At 43.5% G+C, this 23,567-nt stretch overlaps 1 protein-coding gene across 13 annotated transcripts in view; it reads right to left on the reverse strand.

Moving 5' to 3' along the window:
- Nucleotides 1-23,567, reverse strand: part of BBX (BBX high mobility group box domain containing) — a 337,134-nt gene that overhangs the window by 57,962 nt on the left and 255,605 nt on the right. For all 13 annotated transcript variants that reach the window (XM_075542577.1, XM_075542574.1, XM_075542579.1 and 10 more), the window contains one exon: nucleotides 14,151-14,231. In XM_075542577.1, coding sequence (XP_075398692.1) covers nucleotides 14,151-14,231 — 81 coding nt within the window. The remainder of the gene's footprint in view (nucleotides 1-14,150; nucleotides 14,232-23,567) is intronic.

Below are 23,567 nucleotides of genomic sequence, written 5' to 3' on the forward strand. Positions count from 1 at the left end.
AGCTACACATAAGGTTTTCAATGACTTGTTCCTCCAAAGTGGGAGGAGAGAGGCCTTTTTTGTTGTCTGTTCTTAGTCAGGAAGATCAGCTGAAAGCTGTTCACTTTGAGTGACCCTGCTGGCATTTGAAATACCAGTGACCTAGCTTTAAGCTGCCACAGTATTACAAATTGACAGACATGTGGGAGAGACTTTAGATGGTGCTCTTTTACTCTGAAAGTCAAAGCAATAAAAAGTCCTGGATAGAGTGGGAAAAATGTGGAACAAAAAGAAAATCATTAAAAAAAATACCACATTTCTACATGCTCATTTGGTGAGTAATGTCTGGGGTCTTAAATGCTCAGAAGTGGTCATCTAAAGTACAATTACTGGTCTGTCCTGGCCCGGGGGAAAGAACAGTGACAAAAATAGAAAGGCCCATGAAAACAATTAGCCCAATGGACTAATGGACCATGTCACTATAAGTCTTCACAACCCTGAGATCAAGAGAAGAGGATGGTGCCGGGCAACATCCCTGACAAGGACCGTATTAGAGTGTCTCGGTTAGCATGGGAGAAGGGTGTAGAACAAAATCCAAAATCATAAGAGAGGCTGCCGGAACCCCAAGACAGGGAGGGGATTGAAACTTGAGTTGAATCAGAATATGTATTAATTGTTGAATGTAAAACTATAATCTGCTCTGCAAACCTTTACCCAACTGACAATCAAATGTTTTTTTAAAAAAACAAAAGACCACATTTCTGCTGGGCCAGCCCCAATCCCAACTATGTGGACACCCCACCCCGAAGAATACACCTCAGAGGACAGCTTGGGGAGAGGGGAGCATCTGATTAGAGCACACAGGAGACACGAAGAGGGAGAGGAACATATCCTGGGCCACCAAGGCCCAAGGACGATATTCCTACTCAGAGCAGACAATGAACCTAGAGGACCATAGGACCGGCTCCACCAAGAGACACAACGTTCCTCATTGAACCACAGTGCTACAGGGGACAACAATGGAGACACAATGCGGGAATTGTGCCCGATCTGACACCATCACACTGGGTGAAACACTAAGGGCATGCAACAGAGCAGCAAGGGGAATACCAAAAAGAGACTTTGGAGACAAAGTGTGGCACCTCATCAGACTCGACCGGAAAACACCTGTAAAGGCCAAGAAACAGCCCTTGAACTGTTTATAGGCTTTTCCACTTTTGTCAGTTGTTTTTGTTTCATTTTAGTTGTTATTGTTTTGTTGGTTTTGATTTCCTTTGTTGTTTTGTTTGGCTTTATCTGTTATTTTGCGCTTTAATGTCTCTGCATGTCTGTCTAGACAAGATAGGCAGGATAAATAATTCGGAGATGAAAAGAATGGGACCAATGGTTCCGGCTGGGGGGAAATATGGGAGAAGGGGGGGGGTAGGGAGGAGGAAGGGGAGCAGGTGAAACCAACCCAGGGACAAGGGAACAACAAGTGAACTAAAATTAATGAAGAGAAGGGCATAGGATGCCTAGTGGGGCTTCATCAAGAGCCTGTTTTTTTTATGTGAGGGGGATAGTGCACTCGGAGTTCATTCCACCAGGTCAGACTGTTACTCAAGCTTTCTATTTAGAGGTCCTGAAAAGATAGCGTAACATTATGTGACAAATGTAAAAAGGCCTGATCTGTGGCAGATGGGGAACTAGTTTTGGCAAAAAACAGCATGTCTCTCTTGTCCCACACACCTTAGTCACCTGACCTCCCTCCTTGTGACTTCTTTGTGTTTCCACAAATGCAGAGGGGCATGAAACGACAGAGATTTGACAACGTAGAAGAAGTGAAGAAAAAAAACAAGGGAGGTGCTACCAGTCATCCAAACAGATGAGTTTGCAAAATGTTTCCAAGAATGTAATCGCAGATTTGACAAATGTATTAAGTGTAATGGAGAGTACTTTGAAGGTGATAAGGTTGTTTTGTAAAACAATTTAAGTACATAGCTGTGGGGGGTGGGGAATTAGGTTTTTTTGGGGGGTGGGGCATTCATTTTTGGGGGGTACCCTCTTGGATAATAACTTGATGAAATAAAAAACCTATCTGGTCTGTAATTTTCACCCAAATTACCAATACGAACTTAGCGGGTTTTAGGGTAATAGACTACCTCTAAAATAACTCTTACATGCTTGAACTAGTGCATTCTCACTTGCTCAGGGCAGCCTTCACTCCAAGGCCTAGGTCACACCTGAGGATGTAAGGCTCTTGATCCAAGCTCTGCTCCCTCTCCATACACTCGTACCTTCCCTATTTATTTTTGCTTCTTCAGGGGCAACAGCAAATGTGCCTAAAGTAGTTCTTGCTTCTCACCAAAGAGAAGACCTTTCTTTTAACCGATTTCATTTCGGGGGAGTGAGAAGACTATATTCTTCTTTATCTTCTTTATCAGCCCTCAGGGATGGAGATGGGAATATCAAGGGGTTAATTTTAGGCTAGCTCCTGGTCCTTCCTTCACAAAGTACAAAAGCTTCAAAGGTTAAGGAATCAGGGGAGATGGCAGAGACAGACTAAGATAAACTCTGGCTATGCCTTCTCTTTATGGCCGAGTGGAGAGGTGGGTACAGAATGGGTAAAGGGTAGGCTTAACCATTAGAAAGGATGTGGACTTTGAAGTGGGGCACAGCTCTGCAGGTTTTGCTGTTGGAACGGTCCGAGAGGCCTAGGGATGCTGGCAGAGGAGATGCAAGTGCACTCAAGGAATGCATTTACTAATGGGACGGAAGACCTGGCCACTTTAGTATCAAGACAGCTGTACTGGTACAAACCAACAGATGATCACTCCTGTATGTGAAGCTACTGAGAGGGCCTGCATCAAGGTCCCTGATGTGAACAATTGTTCCAGGACTGCCCTTTGACAACGACCCTGATCCCAGCTCCCCTGCCCATCTCAGGATCTCTTGTTCATAGTAGCTCTCCACTGATGAAGCTGAAGTACTTTTTTTTCTTTCCTTGTTTTACATTTTATTAGGGGCTCATACAACTCTTATCACAATCCATACATATACATACATCAATTGTATAAAGCACATCTGCATATTCCCTGCCCCAATCATTCTCAAAGCATTTGCTCTCCACTTAAGCCCTTTGCATCAGGTCCTCCTTTTTTTCCCCTCCCTCCCTGCTCCCCCTCCCTCATGTGCCCTTGGTAATTTATAGATTGTTATTTTGTCATATCTTGCCCTATCCGGGGTCTCCCTTTCCCCCCTTCTCTGCCGTCCCTCTCCCAGGGAGGAGGTCATATGTGGATCCTTGTAATGACTTCCCCCTTTAGTTTCTAGCCATTCATCCATGCAGTTCCAAGTCTCTAGCTCCCTGACGCCAACTTCATCCGATTCTTTTCCCCTGGCTAAGTTGGTACATCATGCTGCAGTGAACCGATGTCTAAGACATATCTTGCTTCTCAAGAACAAAAAAAACCTAGAAGACAATTGTATGCACCTCTCCTATCTTTTGTTTTCTTGCAACTGTTTTCACTTAGTTTGACAAAGGCAGAAGTGAAAAAGGAAAAAAACCAAACAAACACTTCCCTCTTTTCCTCCACAGACCTAGAGAAAAGACGGTAGAACCTACAATATTGTGTCCTTCCCCCCCAAACCCCTCCTCCAACATCTGATGAGCTGGGATGGCAGAAGAGAAGAATAACCCCTGGAATGATGGATGGGCCATCACTCTCAAAGAGAAGGTGGCTTCTCGGTACTTCTCTATTTGGAATCTGCTGAGCTTAAAGATGCCATCGCGTTGCTACGCGTTGAAACGGACTCTAAAGAACCTAACACGCTCAACAACGTCAGATTCTAGAGAACAGCAGCAATTATGGGCAACAGGAAAAGCGCCCCAGTATTTTGCTTCCTTCATTTATTTACAGAGGCAGCAGAAATACCTAAATATTACATTTTGCTGAAGAAAAATATCAAATACATATAAAATAAAACAATTAAGGAGATCTATTTCTACTGGTGGTTATTTGGAGATGTTGATTAATCCATTGTGTACATATTTATGTTTAGTCAGAAACTGGGAGGTTTCAGGATGCTATTCTAAAATATGTTCTACAAGAATTATGGTGTCATGTTTATGTAGTACAAATAATAATGTAAAATTTTCTGAGTAATTATTTTTTTAGCTACCCTGTTTCATCAAAAGCATATATTTTTACCCTGGTGCTGAAGAAAGTCAGCCTGAGAATAAGCTGATTTTCTATAATTGGAATAGGCTTATTTCAGTCATTTTACCCCTTTCCATATGATACCAGCACTCAAACATCTGTTCCACCACAGCATCTGTTTCATTTTTGGGATGCAGCCCTACAAATTAGAAGAGTGTTCTTTTTAATGAGTTCTGATTTTGCACGGAATCCTTTTTTACTTATTTAAATGAAATGAAAAGGCAAATCTACCTCTATGACAACCCTCAACACATGAAGTATCTCAAAGTTTCAGATAGTTTTTAACACAGAACTTTAATAAAGCCATTTTACATACTGAGAGTTTGTGCTGCAATTTAGCATTTTTCATCTTGAGAAATGTCTACGGACTCCCCCTCATCTTATTGCTTCGTGCTTGACGGTGCTACCCAGCTATGACTTTCTGTTGTTGCTTTGAAGGAAGCAGGTTTGTAGCAATCCTGTGCCAAGCACGTTGGTCTGCTGTTGCGGTTTGGAAACAGCAGCGTGCACTCACTTCATGTCTTTTGGCCACATTTTTGTCATTCTCACCATAGTTCAAATTTTTTTCACGATGCTATTGTACACTTCATAGACTATTCCAAAAACCCGCTGCAGCAAGCTGATTTCAACCCATAGGCACCTCACATAATAAGGTTTCCTCAACTAAAACTCTGTCAGGGGGCAAACAGTGTGATGGCTTTGAACTGTGGCTGATGAGGTGAGCAGCACGGTGTTTAACTCACAGCGCCACCAGGGCCCCAGAATAGACTACGGGACGATGCACACGCGCTGAGAAACCAATCTTCTCTCTGAGGCTCACCTGTGTGTGAGGATTTCTGGTGGCGTTGGTAGATTCAGTGCTGGGCTGCTAGGCACAGGTGAGCAGCTGGATCCCCAAAGCTGCTCCATGGGAGAAAGATGATTCTGTCTGCACCCGGGCACCTTGGGAAACCCTACAGAGCACCTCCACGCTGGGTCCCTAGGTTCTCTCTCTATCAGAATCCACTCAATGACACTGCGTTTGGTTGAGACTATATGTATGTGTGTACACACACACACACACACACACACACACACACACACACACACACACATATACTCCATGACTGAGCCAAAAAGTACTGCTACAAAACCATGGAAACCTTGATTAAGCACAAATACCAAAATATAACACAACGGTTTCTCCATGTATCCTCTCTATCTAGGCCATACAATTCTGAAAGCAAAATATCCACCTCTCTGGTTCTTTGCAGGATTCTGCCCTGTTTGGCTTCTACCACGTCACAAAGGTTGTTTGGGGCACCCTGTTCTTTGAGTTTGGGAACAAACAGAAGTCTGATGGGGCTAGAGCAGAGTGATCGAACAATGGCTCAAATGTAACAGCAACTTGGGCATGGTGCAGAACCAGGCCGTGTTTCTTTCTGCTGTACAATCACAGGGTTGCTACGAGACAGATCTGATTCCACAGCAGCTCCCCCACCCCCCAATCCTGAGTCTGCCATTTGCACCACATCAAAATAGCAGCTTTGGTATTCTCAGAACTGAAAACATGTTCCTTTGAAATGCTCCTGTGTTTGGGAACAAAAAGAATTCTGATGGGACAAGATAAAGGTTATGGAGGTGGATGGGATAAGATTTCACAAGAACATTCTCATAGGGGATTCCTTGTTACCATACAAATATAAACAAGCGTACTGTCATAAAGGAAAAATTCCTCAGTGCAATTTTCCTGGATTTTTTTCTACCAATGCAGTTTTACCTTCAATTAAATTCCCCTGTAATAAGCACCTGTGATTGACCATGTTCTTTGAGGATATTCATTAAGATGACCTCGTTGGAACCGCCCAAACAGCCATTGTAAGCTTCTCAGTTGACCTGTCTTAACTGACTGAGCAGGCCCTCCAAAGCCAGTTTTGATAAGACCTCTTGTTTTTTATGTAATGACACCAGGATAAATTTATTACTGGGAGACCGTATCTGCAGGCACCCACTGATCACAGAGTTTAACCATGTTTTGTTTGGAAAAGAAACATACATCTAGGAATTAGAACCCCAGTAGCAATACTTTTTTACTTATATAGCTTTGTGTCATTAATTGTCAAAAAGGATATTGCAAAATTCATCATAAAGTACAACACTATCTGTGATAAGATGACATTTATCTCAAATCAATACAGTAGGATTCAAGTTTATGCACCAACCACAAAAGCTGGTATTCTACCAATGATTTCAGTTGAATATTGCTTAAACATGCATTCAAGATGCATTGATAATTATTGGCATTTAGAATGCAAAAATTAGAAACAAAGAAGAAGGAACAGTAGTTGGAAAATATGGACTTGGTGATAGACATGAAGCTGGAGGGAATTTTGAAGCATGATAGAATTTTGCAAAACCGATGGCTTGTTCATAGCAAATATATTTTATCAACAATGCAAATGGTGACTGTACACACAGACTTCCCCAGATGGAATACATAGAAATCAAATCGACTACATCCATGTGAACACATGGTGGAGAAGAAGCTCTATCAGCAGCTAAATCCAGACCAGGGGCCGACTATGGAACAGACCATCAATTGTTCATATGTAAGTTCAGGATAAAGCTGAAGAAAATGAAAAGAAATCCACAAGTGGCAAAATATAACCTTGAGTCTATCCCATCTGAATTTCCAGGACATCTCAAGTACAGATTTGATGCATCGTCACAGACCTGATGAGTTGTGGAAGGACAGCAAGACCATCATTCATGAAGAAAGCAAAAGGCCATTAAAAAGACAGGAAACAAAGAAAAGATCAAAGTGGGTATCAGAAGAGAGTCTGAATCTTGTTCTTAACTATAGAATATCATACATACTTGGGAATAAGCCGACCCAACTATCAGCCGAGGCACCTAATTTTACAACAAAAACTGCATAAAAATGTACTGAAAAACTCGGCGTGTACACAACTATATACGGTGGCTACAGCAAATGGAAGAAAGGATGAAGCTAAAGAGCTTGTGGTAGTTATATAATTGTCCATTTGAGAGGATTATGAGTGTAGGGGTGGAGTCTAGTCTGTTAATCGGATCATAGCCAATGAGGCTGCTATGTAGGCATGGCCTTCTCCTGAGAGTTCTGGGAAGCTTGATATTTCCTCCTCGGAGGTGGGAGACTCTCTGCTCACACCCTGGGAGACATAGCAACTGACAAGACACGTGGCCCCATCCGGATGCATCCCTGGGTGCTGAGAATCCATGCAGAGACCCCTGCCAGCACTGACATATTTCCAATGCCACTGGATCTAAAGACTTTGTGCCTACTGGCCTGTAATCTTCTACATTTGGTGTCATTGCATGTTTTGTGAGTCTGAAGAGATTGGTATCGGACATATGGGCTAATATCAGACTTGATCTGGACTGGGCTGGGATGTTTTCTCAATGTTCAATTGCTCTTGTATATAAATCTCTTTCTTATACACATATGCGTGTCCATGGATTTTTTTTTTTAGTTTACTCAGACTAACAGAGCTGAATGAAGAATGTCAAAGGACAGTTCAAGATGACAAAGCCAAATACTATAACAAAATGTGCAAGGGCCTAGAATTGGAAATATAAAAGGGAAGAGCATGCTCGGTATATCTGAAACGGAACGACCTCAGGTAAAAATTCAAGTTTCCATAGTCTGAAAGGAAGATGGGCCCTGCATGACCTAGTGGATCAGAGTCCCTGATAGCCCATGCTGGATGTCCACCGAGCAGAAAAGCAACCGTCGTGCAGCCAGAAAGGAAGGCCGATCCTACCGAGAAAGACTCTCTCTCTCCGCCCTCACGGGGGGATGCTGTTCTCCGGGGAGACAGAGCGGATGGACCCACAGAAGCAGAGCGTTTCAGTGGTAACAACAAGCAGAGACTATGACAGCGAGTTCGCATGTGGCCCCCGACAGGCACCACAACCAGCCTAGTCAGGACCACCACCCACACGAACCGCAGCCAGGACTGCCCTGACAACAGCTCCAAGACCACCACCATCATACCGGCCACGACAACGAGGGCAGTCACAGTGACCCCCCCCCAACAATGACCCCCACCTCCAATCCCAAGGCAACTACCACCACGCTAAGGCCCACCACCGCCACCGCCGCCACCACTGCTACCACCACCGCCACCACTGCTACCACCACCGCCACCACCACCACTGCTACCACCACCGCCACCACCGCCACCACCACCACCACCACCGCCACCACCACTGCTACCACCACCGCCACCACTGCTACCACCACCGCCACCACCGCCACTGCTACCACCACCGCCACCACTGCTACCACCACCGCCACCACCACCACCACCACCACCGCCACCGCAGGGACAGCCTGGCAGTTAACAAACACCAGCCCATCGGCATGCCGGTGACCACTGTGGGAGTCCCGCCATCTCGTGTCAGCTAGAAACCAGTGGAACTTGTCAATCAGGGACAGACAGGAGCACAGCCTCTGGTGGGCAGCACCAGAGATTTGTTGAAGGAATAACGGACGGTGAAGTGGTGCCCTTTGTGGGGGTCCCGATTCAGCCACACAGGAGGACGCTCTGAGTGCTTCCCAACACCAGTCTCAGGCTCATGACCAGGGAGGACACATATCCGGGCTGCTTGCGACCCAGCGGAGACCCACCCCCTCCCTTGGAGCCAACCCCGCCCATCCTCACCTGCTGGGGGTCATGCCGGCAGCCACGGTTCTCCTGTGGACCCCACTGCCCTGGTCCCAGGTGACTGGGTAAATAAACGCTTGGCCCACTTCCCACTCTGGTTCTCTCGCCATTGACCCTGGAACCAGAACCGAGGGGCAAGCCCGGTTCTCTGTGGGGCTGGGCTGGGGCAGGAGAATGTGGGGTCTTTGGAGCCTTTCTCCCTGGGGGGTGGGGGTGGGGATGAGGGGAGAGAGGATGAAAGACACGTGCAGAGACGTAGGAGGTGAGAGCAAGGGAGGGAGCATCCTGGGATTCACACGCCCCTTCCTTTCCTGGAACATTCTGGTGGCTTCTAGAAGGAACGGCACAGCAGGCCTGACTCCTTCGGGTTGGGCTTGGGTTGGTTTGTCAGTATCATCTTTGTGGACTGCGCCTTTGCGCCAAAATTCTGATGGTGACCAGTGGGGGACACACAGGAAGAGCAGCGTGCTGGGGGGGGGGCAGTGGCAATCAGCCCACTGAGGGGGGCAGCCCTAAGGTGGTTGTCCTCCCCCTCGGAGCCCTGCTTCCTCTCTGCGTAAGGCCTGGTCAGTGCCACCTCTTCCAGGAAGCCTCCCCACCTTCTCCGTCTTCAGGCTTCTGTCCCCAGCCCCGCCCTTCACAGGGTATGGTTTGGTTTGTCACAGGGGATGAGCTCTCTGAGGGGGAGAGAAACGAGTGTCATGGCTGCAAACACAGCCTGGCAGCCTCCCCGGGTGGTCCTCTGCTCCAGGGAATGCTTTGCTGCTTGAATTGCCAGGGTGTCCAGGGCCACTGTCTCCCAGCTGAGCACGGGCCCCCATCCCCCCCCACCCCAGATGGGAGAGGGAGCTTAGGGGACATAGGATTTGGTCCCAGGGTTGGGGTAGCTGGCACAAACCTCTCTGAGCACATTGTTCTTCTATATCTCCCTCAACTCCTCACCCTCGATCAAAACAATAGAGGAAATTCAACCCCCCACCCCAAAATTCAAGTCTCAAGTTGCACTCTTGAAAGAGTCTATGGTCAAAACACTGAATGGTACAAGAATCATCGAGAGAAGATGGAAAGACTACCCAGAGACGCTGTACCCAATAAGCCACCAATACTCCATAATTTCAGGAGGTGGAATATGAGCAAGAATCAGTGGCGCTGAAGGAAGAAGTTCAAGCTGCACTGAATGCGTTAGCCAAAACTAAGGCTCCCGGAATTGATGGAGTACCCACTGAAATGTTTCAGAAAACCCAAGAAGCACTGGAAGCACTCACTTGCCTATGTCAGGAAATGTGGACGACAGCTACTGGTCAACTGGCTGGAAGAGATTCATATTTGTACCCATTCCAAGAAAGGTGACCCAACAGAATGTTCAAACTAAAGAAAGATAACATTGATATTGCGTGCAAGTAATTTTTGGCTTAAGATCTTCCAACAATGTTTGCAGCAGGCTATTGACAGGGAATGCTGGAAGTTCATGGCAGATCCATAAGAGGACACGAAACGAGGACTATCATTGCTATCAGATGGATCTTGGCTCAAAGCAGAGAATACAAAAAATATGTTTACTTGTGTTTTATGGACTATGCCAAGGCAAATGTGTGTGGACCATAATAAACTGTGGATAGCCTTGAGAAGAAGGGGAATTCCAAAACGCTTCATTGTGCTCATGAGGAATTTGTACATAGATCAAGAAGCAGTCATGTGGGCAGAACAAGGAAATACTGCATGGTCTAAAATCAGGAAAAGTGTGCACCAGGGTTGTATCCTCTCTCTATAAATATTAATTCTCTATCCATAACAAATGATCAGAGAAGCTGGCGTATATGAGGAAGAATGTGGTGTCAAGATCGGCAGGTTCATTAACAACCTTTGACATGCATATGGCACAGCCTTGCTTCCAGAAGGTTCGGACTTGCAGCACTTGCTGATGAAGACCAGGGGTTGTGGTCTTCAGTAGGGACTACACCTTAATGTAAGTTAGGCCCAAATCCTCAGAACCAGACCAATATGTAACATCATGATAAACTGAGAAAGGGTTGAAGTTGTCAAGGATTCTATCTTGATTGGATCCACAATCAATGTTCATGGAAGCAGCAGTCAAGCGATCAAAAGACCTGTTTCATTAGGTAAATCTGCTGCACAAGACCTTTTTAGAGTACTGAAAAGCAAGGATTTTACTCTGAGGGCTAAGGTGCTCCTGACCCAAGCCATGGTATTTTCCATTGCATCACATGTATGTGAAAGTGGGACACTGAATAAGGATGAGTGTAGAAGAATCGATCCATTTGAATTGTGGTACTGGAGAATATTGAAAGTACCATGGACTGCTAAAAGGATAAACTGATCTGTCTTTGGAAGCAGTAGGATGGCAAGACTGTGTCTTACATACTTTGGAGACACTGTCAGGAGAGACCAGTTCCTTGAGAAGGACATTATGCTTGGTAAAGTTGAAGGAAGGACACTGACAATGAGGAAGACCCTCAAGGAGGTGGACAGACACCAGGGCTCCAACAATGGGCTCAAGAACAGGAACAATTGTAAAGATGGCGCAGGACCACACTGTGTTTTGTTGTGTAAAGGGTTGCTGTGCGTTAGAACCAAGTAGAGGAGACCCAACAGCAACACCCTTCTCTACACACACACACACACACACACACACACACACACACACACACGAGAGAGAGAGAGACCCAACAGCAACACCCTTCTCTACACACACACACACACACACACACACACACACACACGAGAGAGACCCAACAGTAACACCCTTCTCTACACACACACACACACACACACACACACACACACACACACACGAGAGAGAGACCCAACAGTAACACCCTTCTCTACACACACACACACACACACACACACACACACACACACACACACACGAAATATTATCAATATAATTGTATAATGAAGAAAAACCAGAGGGCCAGATAGTCATATTATTTGAGCAAAATAAGCACTTCTTTAAAATAAATTATCTCGACAGTTTATACCATATGAACCATAAAAAAGACAAAAGCAAGACCCTTTAGTCACTTTGACTACTAACCCAATCCGAACGCACTGCTTCAAGGTAATTCTGACTCATAGCAACCCTATGTAGGGTTTCTGGTTTCCAAGACTTGATTACAATCATCCCAAACACTCACTCTGGAGGTACTGTCTTTGCCAGATCTCTGTTGTTTCAGTTGTATCGGAATTGGGGCTTTCCCACTGACTCATCTGATTCCTTTACAACTCCTGCCTGCTATCTGCATAGGTTTTTATTAGAGACGTACAGTAATTTATAGCGTCTTGTTTGGGTAGGAACTTGTCTTACATAAGACGCATGTCAACTTGATCGCAAAATTACAAGGTAACATTTTGTCCCACTGTTCATAGGCTTATTATTCCAGTTCTTCATTTTTTTAATATCTGTAATTCAGTCTGGCTATTCTTACAAAAAGCTAATTTAAAGATATCAGATATTTAAAAGTCCTAGATATATTTATGAAAATATTTTACTTCCTAGGGTAGAAAAAGTTGAGCAGAAGGTACAAGGAGCTTTTAGATACTCCTCTCCACCTGTCCAGTGTCACACATTATTATCTTTTATTGATGAACCAGTGGCGATACCTTCTGAACTGAAGCACATAGTTTACGTTAGGGTTCACTCTTTCTATTGGACAGGTCTTCTGGTTTCGACAACTGCATTTCATGTCTCCACCACTCCTGTATGAGACACACACGTTTCCCTGCCTTGGGCTCCAGCGATTCATCCCTCCTCTCTTCACCACCCCCAGCAGCATCCTGACAGGCCTGATCTCATTGTCTCCACATTACTGCCTTTCTGAGAATGAAGTATAGTTGGAATCTTAAGTATATAGTCTTCTAAGACTTGTTTCTTTCATTCAGCAAATATATTTATGGCTCCTCCATGTCTTTATCTTGGTTTGCTAGCTCCTTCATTTTTAATCACTGAATAAATATCTTCTTATATGGATACATCACGGCTTAACTATTCACCAATTGAGGGTTCCAATTTGGGACAATTGGGAGGAGCGCTGCCGAAGACATCTGTGTGTAGGTTTTCATGTGGACATAGGCTTTCAGTTCGTTTGGGTAAGTAAATGCCTAGGAGCATGATGGCTGGATAGTTAAAGACCCTGTTTATCTTTGTAAGGAAATGCCCAAATATATCCCAAAGTGGCTGCGTCATTTTGCAATCCCACCAGTAAGGAATGAGAGAGATCCTGTTGCTTTACATGCTTGCCAGTATTTGGAATTACCAGTGTTTTGGAAACTAGCCATTTTTAATGCATGTAAAGTAATATTATGATTTAAAGATGCCTCAATTTTTATGATACAAACTACTCTAACATTTAGTAAATGACATGTCTATCCATTACGTTCAAAGAATTAAATATCTATATATATATATCTCCATACCACAACAGAATTGAGAAGAAATTCTCTGGGAGGAAGTCAGAAAAATTGAGAGAATGAAAAGAAAACGCTTAGTACAAGACACGTGGGCATCTATTGTGCATCTCCTGATTTTTCTCGTCAAAGAGACACTGTCTCCCGGGATATCTTGCAGTGCGACAGCCATTTCTTTCACGTGTTTCTTTGGGCAGACTGGTCACAGCTTGGCAGAGCAAGCCATTCTTCTGCCCACCCTAGTAACAACCACTTCCGGCATCCTCCTCCTCCATCATCCCCCCTATCAAGTGGAGGCTGTCTGTTCCTCACAGGTTTTACGAAAGCCATTATATACTTTAAAAAGGAATAGTTAGCACCATTCTGTACAGACATCAAATGTGTAACTGATAGATTCTACTAAAAAGGACCTTAGAACATGTCTCATGAGTTCCTCACTGAAAAACAAAAACCAAAACTCCAACCACCTGATTTAAAAATAGTCTCCCTTCTAGGGATTAGAGAGTCAAACAGAGGGAAGTGAAAGCCCAATTTCCCCGTGTTCATAGGCTGGATTAATTTAGCCAGTTGAGAGAGACAAAAGTTGATCTTATTTTTACGAACCACTTGTGAAACAGATTTCGCAATCTCTCTGAGTAAACGGTTTCCACACTGAATGACTTTTAGTAGCAAAACTCCATTTTCCTAAATTAGAGGTTGACTCCCTTATTGTCTAAAATTTAACATAAGGCAGACACCGCATAGTCAGAGGTAAGATGGCACAGTATAAGGAGCCACGTCATGGTCATAGCTCTGTGACCTCTCGACCTCCCTCCCCACTCCCAGACTGTACTTCAGGAGATCCTTAGAAGTGTACCTCTGCCAACTGAAAGAGCGCAGACTTTCCACAGCGTTTCACAGGCTCAGCACCACCCAATTGCGAAGTATTTGAAGAAATCTATAAAGAAAACAATTCACGGAAGAAACATTAAGTGTGAGCCCACATCTTTGGGTTCCATTCACATACAATAGAAACATGCATTGCTCATTAATATAATTTTTTAAAAAACATTTTATTAGGGGCTCATGCAACTCTTATCACAATCCATACATATACATACATCAATTGTATAAAGCACATCTGTACATTCTTTGTCCTAATCATTTTCAAAGCATTTGCTCTCCACTTAAGCCCTTTGCATCAGGTCCTCTTTTTCCCCCTCCCTCCTTGCTCCCCCCTCCCTCATGAGACCTTGATAATCCACAGATTGTTATTTTGTCATATCTTGTCCTATCCGGCGTCTCCCTTCCCCCCCTTCTCTGTTGTCCGTCCCCCAGGGAGGAGGTCACATGTATATAGTTTACAAGAGCATCGGTGCTTATATAAATCAAGTAGCTTCAAATCTGTGGGTCAGGATGGAGAGCATCACTTTGAAATAAATAAATAGCTTCCAGGCAATATAATACACTAAACATGTTGTAGGAGGAATTATCTATTTCAAGCATTATATTTAACTTCATAACTTTTAACCACAGATACTCATTTCTATGGCTATTTAAGTACCAACCCATCAACCGGCCAAATGTAAAAAGAGGTATGTTGCATTTGGCAAAGTAATTTTAATTAAGAAAACCAAACAAACATATTTGGGATTCTTGTGAAAAGGTAGTTAACAAAAAAACAAAAAAAATCAGTTAACAAATATTTCTTTAAGCATCCAACATCTGTGTGCCGGGGAACATGACCGGAGGGAGTTATTGCCCTTGATTGTACACAATGTGCTCTAAAGCAGGGGAGGGGAACGTCTGAGCACGTGAGAAATCACCAGCACCAGCTCATATCACAAACCTCACCACAGAGAGACAGTGCCAGCCATCCCATTAAGGGTGTGTAGTGATGAGTTAATGAAATGTTTGACCAGTAAGGACCATTAATGATACAAATATTTACATGATCCTTGGTAGAAAAAAGGTTCCCCACCCCTGTTCTAAAGTCATGCAAAGACTAAGAATCAGGATTCAGAATCTAAAGAAATACTAGGCGTAAGCACCAATGTTGCAGTACATCAATATGTAGGTGGTCTCAGACTAATGAATGATGCATTCTCATTACAAAAACTATGCTTATGGCCGTCTTGTCTTTTCTGTACGTCTTGTCATTAGCAACATGTCTTTTCTGTATATCATATCATTAGTAACTGTGTACAATTTTGCAGTAGATAATTTGCTGATGTTATCAGTCTCAGATGTTCACTCACAGACAGATGTTCAAAGATTGGGTTTATAAGATACTGATAATAGAAGGCAATTAAAAACAAAAGGTATTCAACTACCATCAGAACTGACTTACAGCTGAGTCATCAGATGGGGGCTGGATACGATTTGGCATAAAAGCAAGTAGACACCCATAACAATGAACAGCACCCTCCCTTTCTTATTTTTTACAAGGAAACTCCTTTTTAATGTTATGCCTAACTCAGTGAAGCTCTGAAAATAACATATCTTTTACAAAGGATCTTTATCAAGTAATCCTCTCCTGGAGCTGTTCCGTCATCATTAGCCAGCTATTCTCAGGCTTTTACATCGATAATTTCGAATTCTCTTTCTTGGATTTATGCAGAGCCTGGATTGGTTAAGGAGGCAATCCTGTCTGTGGCTGCATCTTTGCCCACCAAACCCACTGCCACTGAGTTGATTCCAACTCATTGTGACCCAATAGGACAGAGCAGAGAGCCCTAGGGTTTCGGAGACTATAAATCTTTAGGGGAGAAAATGCCTCCTTTCTCTCTGGCGAAGTGAATGGTGCATTCCCCTAGGGGGCTTTACAGTTAGCAGACCAAAGCGTAACCTAGTCACCACTATCAGGGCTCCTGTATCATTACAAAACCCTAAACCAAACTCATTCACATTGAGTCAATCCTGCTGTTAATCTTTATTGTTGCTGCTGCGAAATTACACTCAGTCAGGTCCAACACAAGACACCGCCCAGTTTGGCGCTGTCCTCACAACTATGGTTAGGTAGTCTGAACCTGGGAGTTTTGACCAGCGTATAAGCCACTCCTTGTATCATTACCCAGAACCAAATTCATTGCCAGCAAGTCAATTTTGACTCGTGGAGACCCTGTAAGATAGTGCAGAACAGCCGTCTGGGTTTCTGAGATTCATTCTTTAGGTGATAACAGAGTCTCATTTTTCTTCCTCGGAATGGCTGAGGATTTTGAACTGATCTTGTGATTAACAACCCAACATGTAACCTGCTATGCCACCAGGCTTCCTTGTATCATTACAGAACGTGTCAAATTCCACTGGGGATTCCCCGGAGTTGATGGGCACTCGAGGAGCGACTTGGGGTGCTGGGTGTTGGGAGCATGCCTAGAATAACTGCTTTGTAAGAGGCTTTGGGGAGACATTTAAAAGCCACCAGTCATTTAAGTTTTGGGAGATATTTCCTCCCTAACTCCCATCAGTCTGAAGGGCTGTGTCCTATTCATCCCACGGATGCAGTTTTTCTTAAGAAGATAAACTTATGGGGTCGAGTGCTTGTGAAGGCTTGGGATATTTTCTTCGAGCTGCATTTCATTGACAAATGCCACTTCTCCCTTTTCTAGACAGGTTGAATTCAATTGCTCACCTTATCTCTAGACGAAGAGAAAACAAACACATTGATATAGCTGCCTTTTAGCAACTTAAGGAAATAAAGGACTGAACACAAACACCAGGGCCCGAGTCGAGGCTGGATAATAGAAGGGCACAGCCTTTCCTGCCAGACAGACATGGATTCATTACTGTCTGCTCCTTGGAACTTAAGCAAAAATAATTAGGGCATTGAGCCTCATTCTTTAAATACCTGCCCTGTATTACTGCTGTGAAAACTAGATGGGATGTTTGGAAAGGGTTTAACACAAGGCTGGCTCCTATTATGTTATCACTAGATGATACAATTCTCAGTAAGAATGATTTGTCATTATCAATGCTAATAATATCAACCCTTTCAGAACAGTCCCCCAATTTAACCACATACTGATATCAAATAGCATTAAAACTACCATGTCTGAGAATAATAATTAATCAATCAAATAATAATTGGTAGCATATTAATTTTGTCATATACTAAAGCCAGACCTCTAGGGTTCCTGAAGGACAAGCTGCCCAGCCTGCAGAGCTCACGAGACGGTATTTTTCTAGCTCTCCCATTGGCTCCCTCTGCTGTCGTTTTTGTTGCTCTGAGTCTATGCAACACGGTGCTGTGTTTGCTTGGTCATTAACAAATCGTCTGTGCTTCATGTGGTGTGTGGCACATGGAGAGGCTCAATGAAGAACTATTTTCTACACAGGAGTCTAATCTCCTGGCAGAGTTAATGCACAGCAATCTTGGTGGAGGTTAAAGAATGGTTCCTGACCTCTCTAAAGGGTCTGCCTATGCTTAGTAAGAATATTTTTTTTTCTTTTTGTCACTGGGAAGATATCCTCTTTCTGGGTATAGAACGGTATTGCTAATACTTAAACCTTTTTGGAAGCCTGATTTCTAAAGGGAGGGCATGTGTGTGTGTTTCAGTATAGTTTAGTAGTGAAATAATTTCCAGCAATGAACTGCCCATAAATTAGTGGCCAGATATAATTTCTAAAAAACGGCCCTAGTTCGAAATGGGGGTCGGTGAGGAGGTGTGGGCACAGGGAAGTGAAAAACTGGACGTAATGTTGATTTCTGTGGCTGAATCTTTACCTAGGTTTCTTCACAGTGTATAGGCATTTTGATTGGCCTTTTGAGAACCTCCCCTTAGCTTCTATTACCTAAGAGTTCTGAGTTCCTGTTTTCCTCTTACCTCTAAGGCTACTCTTTTCACTCTTTTTCTGCTAGCTTTTGGACGTTGTGTTTTTGGATGGTGCTGTTGGTCAATGCCGACTCATCATGACCCCATGTGACAGAGAACTGCCCTAGGGGGATTCTAAACTTTAATCTTTATAGAATTAGATCTCTAGATCTTTCTGCCAAGCAGTAGTGGCTGGATGGGCTCAAACTATCAATCCTTCAGTGAGGTGTGCCCCCCACCCCCCAAGCTCCACCGAGCTTTATTACTGAAGCAACAGGACTCTTTCTTTCTGCAGTGACCTCTTAACAGGTGGCTGTCCTCAGGGAGTTTGCCATAGGCCTTTCTTTTAACTGTTGCATTTTCTCTCAGTAATCTCATCTACCCTTTGCTCAGTTTTCTCTTGTAACACCATATTTCCCCCTATTTAATGGACACACACATTCATGTAAATACATATGCTATAATTAATGTAAGAGAAGGTTTCATCAAATTCACGGGAGATTTCTTATTCCTCAAACTTAAATAGTGGTCTGAGTGGCTTAAAAAAAAAAAGGAGGAAAATGGACTTGGAATCTTCAGGGACAAATTCATCTCAAACAATCAAATGAAAAAACATTTGTGAGAAGTCTCATCACTTTACAATTCCATTTACCCACAAACTTTTTTTTTAAATCGTTTCATTAGGGGCTCATACAACTCTTATCACCATCCATCCATACATCAATTGTATAAAGTACATTTGTACATTCATTGCCCTCATCATTCTGAAAACATTTGTTCTGCACCTAAGCCCCTGGCATCAGCTCATTTTTCCCCTCCCTCCCTAATCCCCCTCCCTCATGAACCTTTGATAATTTGTAAATTATTTTGTCATTTCCTGCCCTGTCCAACATCTCCCTTCACCCACTTTTCTGTTGTCCGTCCCCCAGGGAGGAAGTTATATGTAGATCCCTGTAATCGGTTCCCCCTTTCCAACCCATCCTCCTTCTACCCTTCCAGTATTGCCACTCACACCCCTGGTCCTGAAGGGATCATCCGCCCTGGATTCCCTGTGTTTCCAGGTTCTATCTGTACCAGTGTACATCTTCTGGTCTAGCCAGAATTGTAAGGTAAAATTGGGATCATGATAGTGGGGGAGGAGGAAGCATTTAGGAACTAGAGGAAAGTGGTATGTTTCATCGTTGCTACATCGCACCCTGACTGGCTCATCTCCTCCCCAAGACCCTTCTGTAAGGGGATGTCCAGTGGCCTACAAATGAGCTTTGCGTCTCAACTATGCACTTCCCCCTTCATTCACTATATGAATTTTGGCTCTCATGATACCTGATAACTGATCCCTTCGGCACCTCGTAATCACACTGGCTGGTGTGCTTCTTCCATGTGGGCTTTGTTGCTTCTGAGCTAGATGGCACTTGTTTACCTTCAAGCCTTTAAGACCCCAAATGCTGTATATTTTGATAGCCAGGCACCATCAGCTTTCTTTGCCACATTTGCTTATGCACCCATTAGTCTGCAGTGATCGTATCATGGAGGTGAGCACACAATATGATTTTTTTGTTCTTTGATGCCTGATAACTGATTCCTTCAGTACCTCGTAATCACACAGGCTGGTGTGCTTCTTCCATGTGGGTTTTGTTGCTTCTAAGCTATATGGCCACTTGTTTATGCCCACAAACTTTTTTCAGGCCGGCGCCCCATGGACATTTTCAATGGCTGGACAGCTCGTGGAGAGGAGGGCATGCCAGTATACAAGTATGTGGGGCTATACTTTTTTCTACTCTAATGGGACTTGCCAATATATCTGCTAATTTCCACCTTAGTCTCTCTCTTTTGGATATTATATACTGTTCTGATTAGTAGTATTTATCCAGAAGGTTTTTAAAAGGGGGGTAGTACTTGAGGTACTGCAAAAGTACTAAGAAAAGTCAGCAGCTAATTTTATGGCTCTGAGGCAGGTGATCGGATCAAAGAAACATATGGTGAGCGTCACAATCTAATTAGGGTAGGGTGGAAGTCGTTTGCAATTACGAAGGGTCTCATAAACATTGTAGCCTGGGAGGAAATGCCTGATAATTGAATGAATCAAAGAACAAATGACTAATATGAGGTTGACTGGCCTTCCTTATCTTAAAAGAAATATTAATGTTTCCAATAAAACAGGTAATACATTCACTGATGAGCTGCAGTGTGAGTCTATGGTGTTTTTTATTGAGTGTAATATTCCATAACATATTGAGCACTCCATCATTAAAATGAGTACTTTAAATTTTCACCAATGGCGCATATCCAACTGTGATGGTATCTTAAATTTGGTGAGATTATGGTTGTATTTACACTGGCAGCGTAAAATGTCACTAAGACAAGTTTTAATGTCCAAATCTGTGTATCTAAATCCTCCAGATTAGCTGTCTTCAGCGTAAATATGCAATTTTTCAATGCAAAGATAAACTCTAGCCTAGGAGGCCACCCAGCAGAGGAGATTCATGGATAGATCAAGGCCTGTTCATTAATAGAAGATGCTGCTGCCTTGTGGCAAGGTATTTGGCTGTTTCCCCTAAACCCCACTGCTGTGGAACCAATTCCAACGCACGGCGACCCAGTAGGAACTGCTGCATCAGGCAACTCAGGTGGTAAATTTTTAGGGAAGCAGAAAGGGCCTCATCTTTCTCCCATGATGGGTTCGAATAGCTGAACTTTTGGTAGGTAAGGAGCCTGGTGCTTGTCCCATTGCGCCACTAGACTCCTTCCTTCAGTTGTTCATACTCCATGAATGAGATACATGTCCCTCTCCCTGAAAACAATAAACGATGCGGATGGGAGATTTAGTCTGAGGAACTCACCCTATCAGGAACAGAATACACAGTGATGGCTTTTTATGTGGGCCAAGCTGTCTTGGATGAATAATGAGTGTCAACATGGGACGGGAGACAGATTGGCATGAGTGCAAAACCATCAGCGAATCCTGTATTTCTACTTCCATACCTTGTAAAATAGACGTACGTATTTTCTTCTCTTTAAGTTAAAAAATTTGTGAGTAAACTACACACCAAATTTGTTTTATTTTGCCTCATGACTCCAAAGAGGCTAACTTCAATTGGCTTTAAGACTATTACATTTAGTTAAGAAGGAAAAAATATTCTTATCAGCCTGCAAGCACAGCCCCATGACTGAATTAAAAGAAACAGCAAAAACATTTTTAGCTTAAATAAATGCCCAAGGCTTACTATGTTTCAGAATACATATTTCTATGATAAGTATATTACATGAAAAATGACCCGTTTCCAAAAGAGCATCTATTTAGTGCTTTCCTAGAGTTTGCAAGTGAAATTAGCAGGAATTCTCTCAGTATTTTGCACACCCTATCATAAAAGTGATATTACAAAATTAAACACTATTTTCTGAGTGTATACAATAAGATTGGGGCCTCTTCTGAAAGGGCATGGGGCATACAGTGGACAAATGGGTAACTTCCTATCATAGTTCCATCCTTCCTGTCTTTAATCTTCTCCCAGAAATAATAAGGTGCCCGGCTATCAAAAGAGATAGTGTCTGGGATCTTAAAGGCTTGAAGGTGAACAAGCGGCCATCTAGCTCAGAAGCAAAAAAGCCCACATGGAAGAAGCACACCGGCCAGTGCGATCATGAGGTGCCAAAGGGACCAAGTATAAGGCATCATGCAAAAAAAAAGATATATGTGTGTGTATGTGTGTATATATATATATATATATATATGTGTGTATGTGTGTATATACATATATATATACACACCATATTGAATGAAGGGGGAAGTACAGAGTGGAGACCCAAGGCCCAAGTGTCGGCCAATGGAGATCCCCTCATAGAGGGGTTTAGGAGAGGAGATGGGTTAATTAGGGTGCGAGGTAGTACCGATGAAGAACACAGCTTTCCCCCAGATCCTGGATGCTTCCTCCCCCCAACTACCATGATCCGAATTCTACCTTGCAGGGCTGGATAGAGCAGAGGTTGTACACTGGTACATATGAGGGCTGGAGGCACAGGGAATCCAGGGTGGATGATACCTTCAGGACCAAGGGTGTGAGGGTCGATGCTGGGAGAGTGTAGGGTGAGTGGGTTGGAAAGGGGGAACTGATTACATGTGACCTCCTCCCTGAGAGAGGGACGGCAGAGAAGGGGGCAAAGAGAGACTCCGGATAGGGCAAGATATGACAAAATAACGATGTACAAATTACCAAGGGCACATGAGGGAGGGGGTAGCGGGGAGGGAGGAGGAAAAAAAAAAGAGGACCTGATGCAAAGGGCTTGAGTGGAGAGCAAATGCTTTGAGAATGATTGGGGCAGGGAATGTATGGATGTGCTTTATACAATTGATGTATGTATATGTATGGATTGTGATAAGAGTTGTATGAGTCCCTAATAAAATGTAAAAAAAGAAAAGAGGAGGAAAAAAAAGAAAATGATTAGGGCAAAGAATGTACAGATGTGCTTTATACAATTGATGCATGTATATGTATGGATTGTGATAAGAGCTGTATGATCCCCTAATAAATTGTTTTAAAAAAAGAAAATAATAAGGTGTACCTCATAAGCTCTCAGAAATAATAAGATGTGCCTTGTTATATAATAAGGTCCCAGAAATAATAAGGTGTGCCTTAATGCAATGGATTGTGATCCAAAAGGTCAGTAGTGTGCACTCACCAGTCACTCCTCACAGGGCTTTGACTCTGATAAATCGTGAACAGTCTGGGAAACCGAGAGGCAGTTCTGCCCTGCCCTATAGGGTTGCTATGAGTTGGCACTGACCTGATGGCAGTGAGTTTTTAACAACAATGACTTTAGCAATCAGTGGGCAGAAAGCATACCTATGGAGCAGTGGTTCTCCAATAGGAGCCTTATAAGAAACAAGAATCCCCTGCCTCTGTTCAGTCTGCAAGAATCAGAAACTCCTGGGACAGAGCCACCAGCAATCCGAGTTTGAAAAAGCTCTCCAGGAGATCGGGATGCATTTTAAAGCTTGAAAGCCTCTGCTATAGACCAACAACTAGGATTTCCAGAGTCTGTTACTCAACAGTGACGGGCATTCTGAAATCATTAAAAGGAACAGGCTTTAGAAATCTGATCATAGTTGGCAGTTATAGTCAGTTCTAAGATAAATCTATTTCTACTGCCTGGTCAGCAAAAACAGTTAATGTGTTCAACTGTGAGCCAAAAGGTTGGAGGCTAGAGACCAGCCACAGGCACCTGAGCAAAAAGGTCAGACAATTTATCTTAAACGGAATCAGCCACTGAAAACCGTTAAGTTCAGTGGTTCTCAACCTTCCTGATGCCACGGCCCTTTAATACAGTTCCTCATCTGGTGGTGACCCCCAACCATAAAATTATTTTCATTGCTACTTCATAACTGTAATGTTGCTACTGTTATGAATCTGGCGACCCCCGTGAAAGGGTTGTTCAACTCCCAAAGGGGTCACGACCCACAGGTTGAGAACTGCTGCCTAAGGAGA

The sequence above is a fragment of the Tenrec ecaudatus genome, chromosome 2, assembly GCF_050624435.1.
Source record: "Tenrec ecaudatus isolate mTenEca1 chromosome 2, mTenEca1.hap1, whole genome shotgun sequence".
Lineage (NCBI taxonomy): Eukaryota > Metazoa > Chordata > Mammalia > Afrosoricida > Tenrecidae > Tenrec > Tenrec ecaudatus.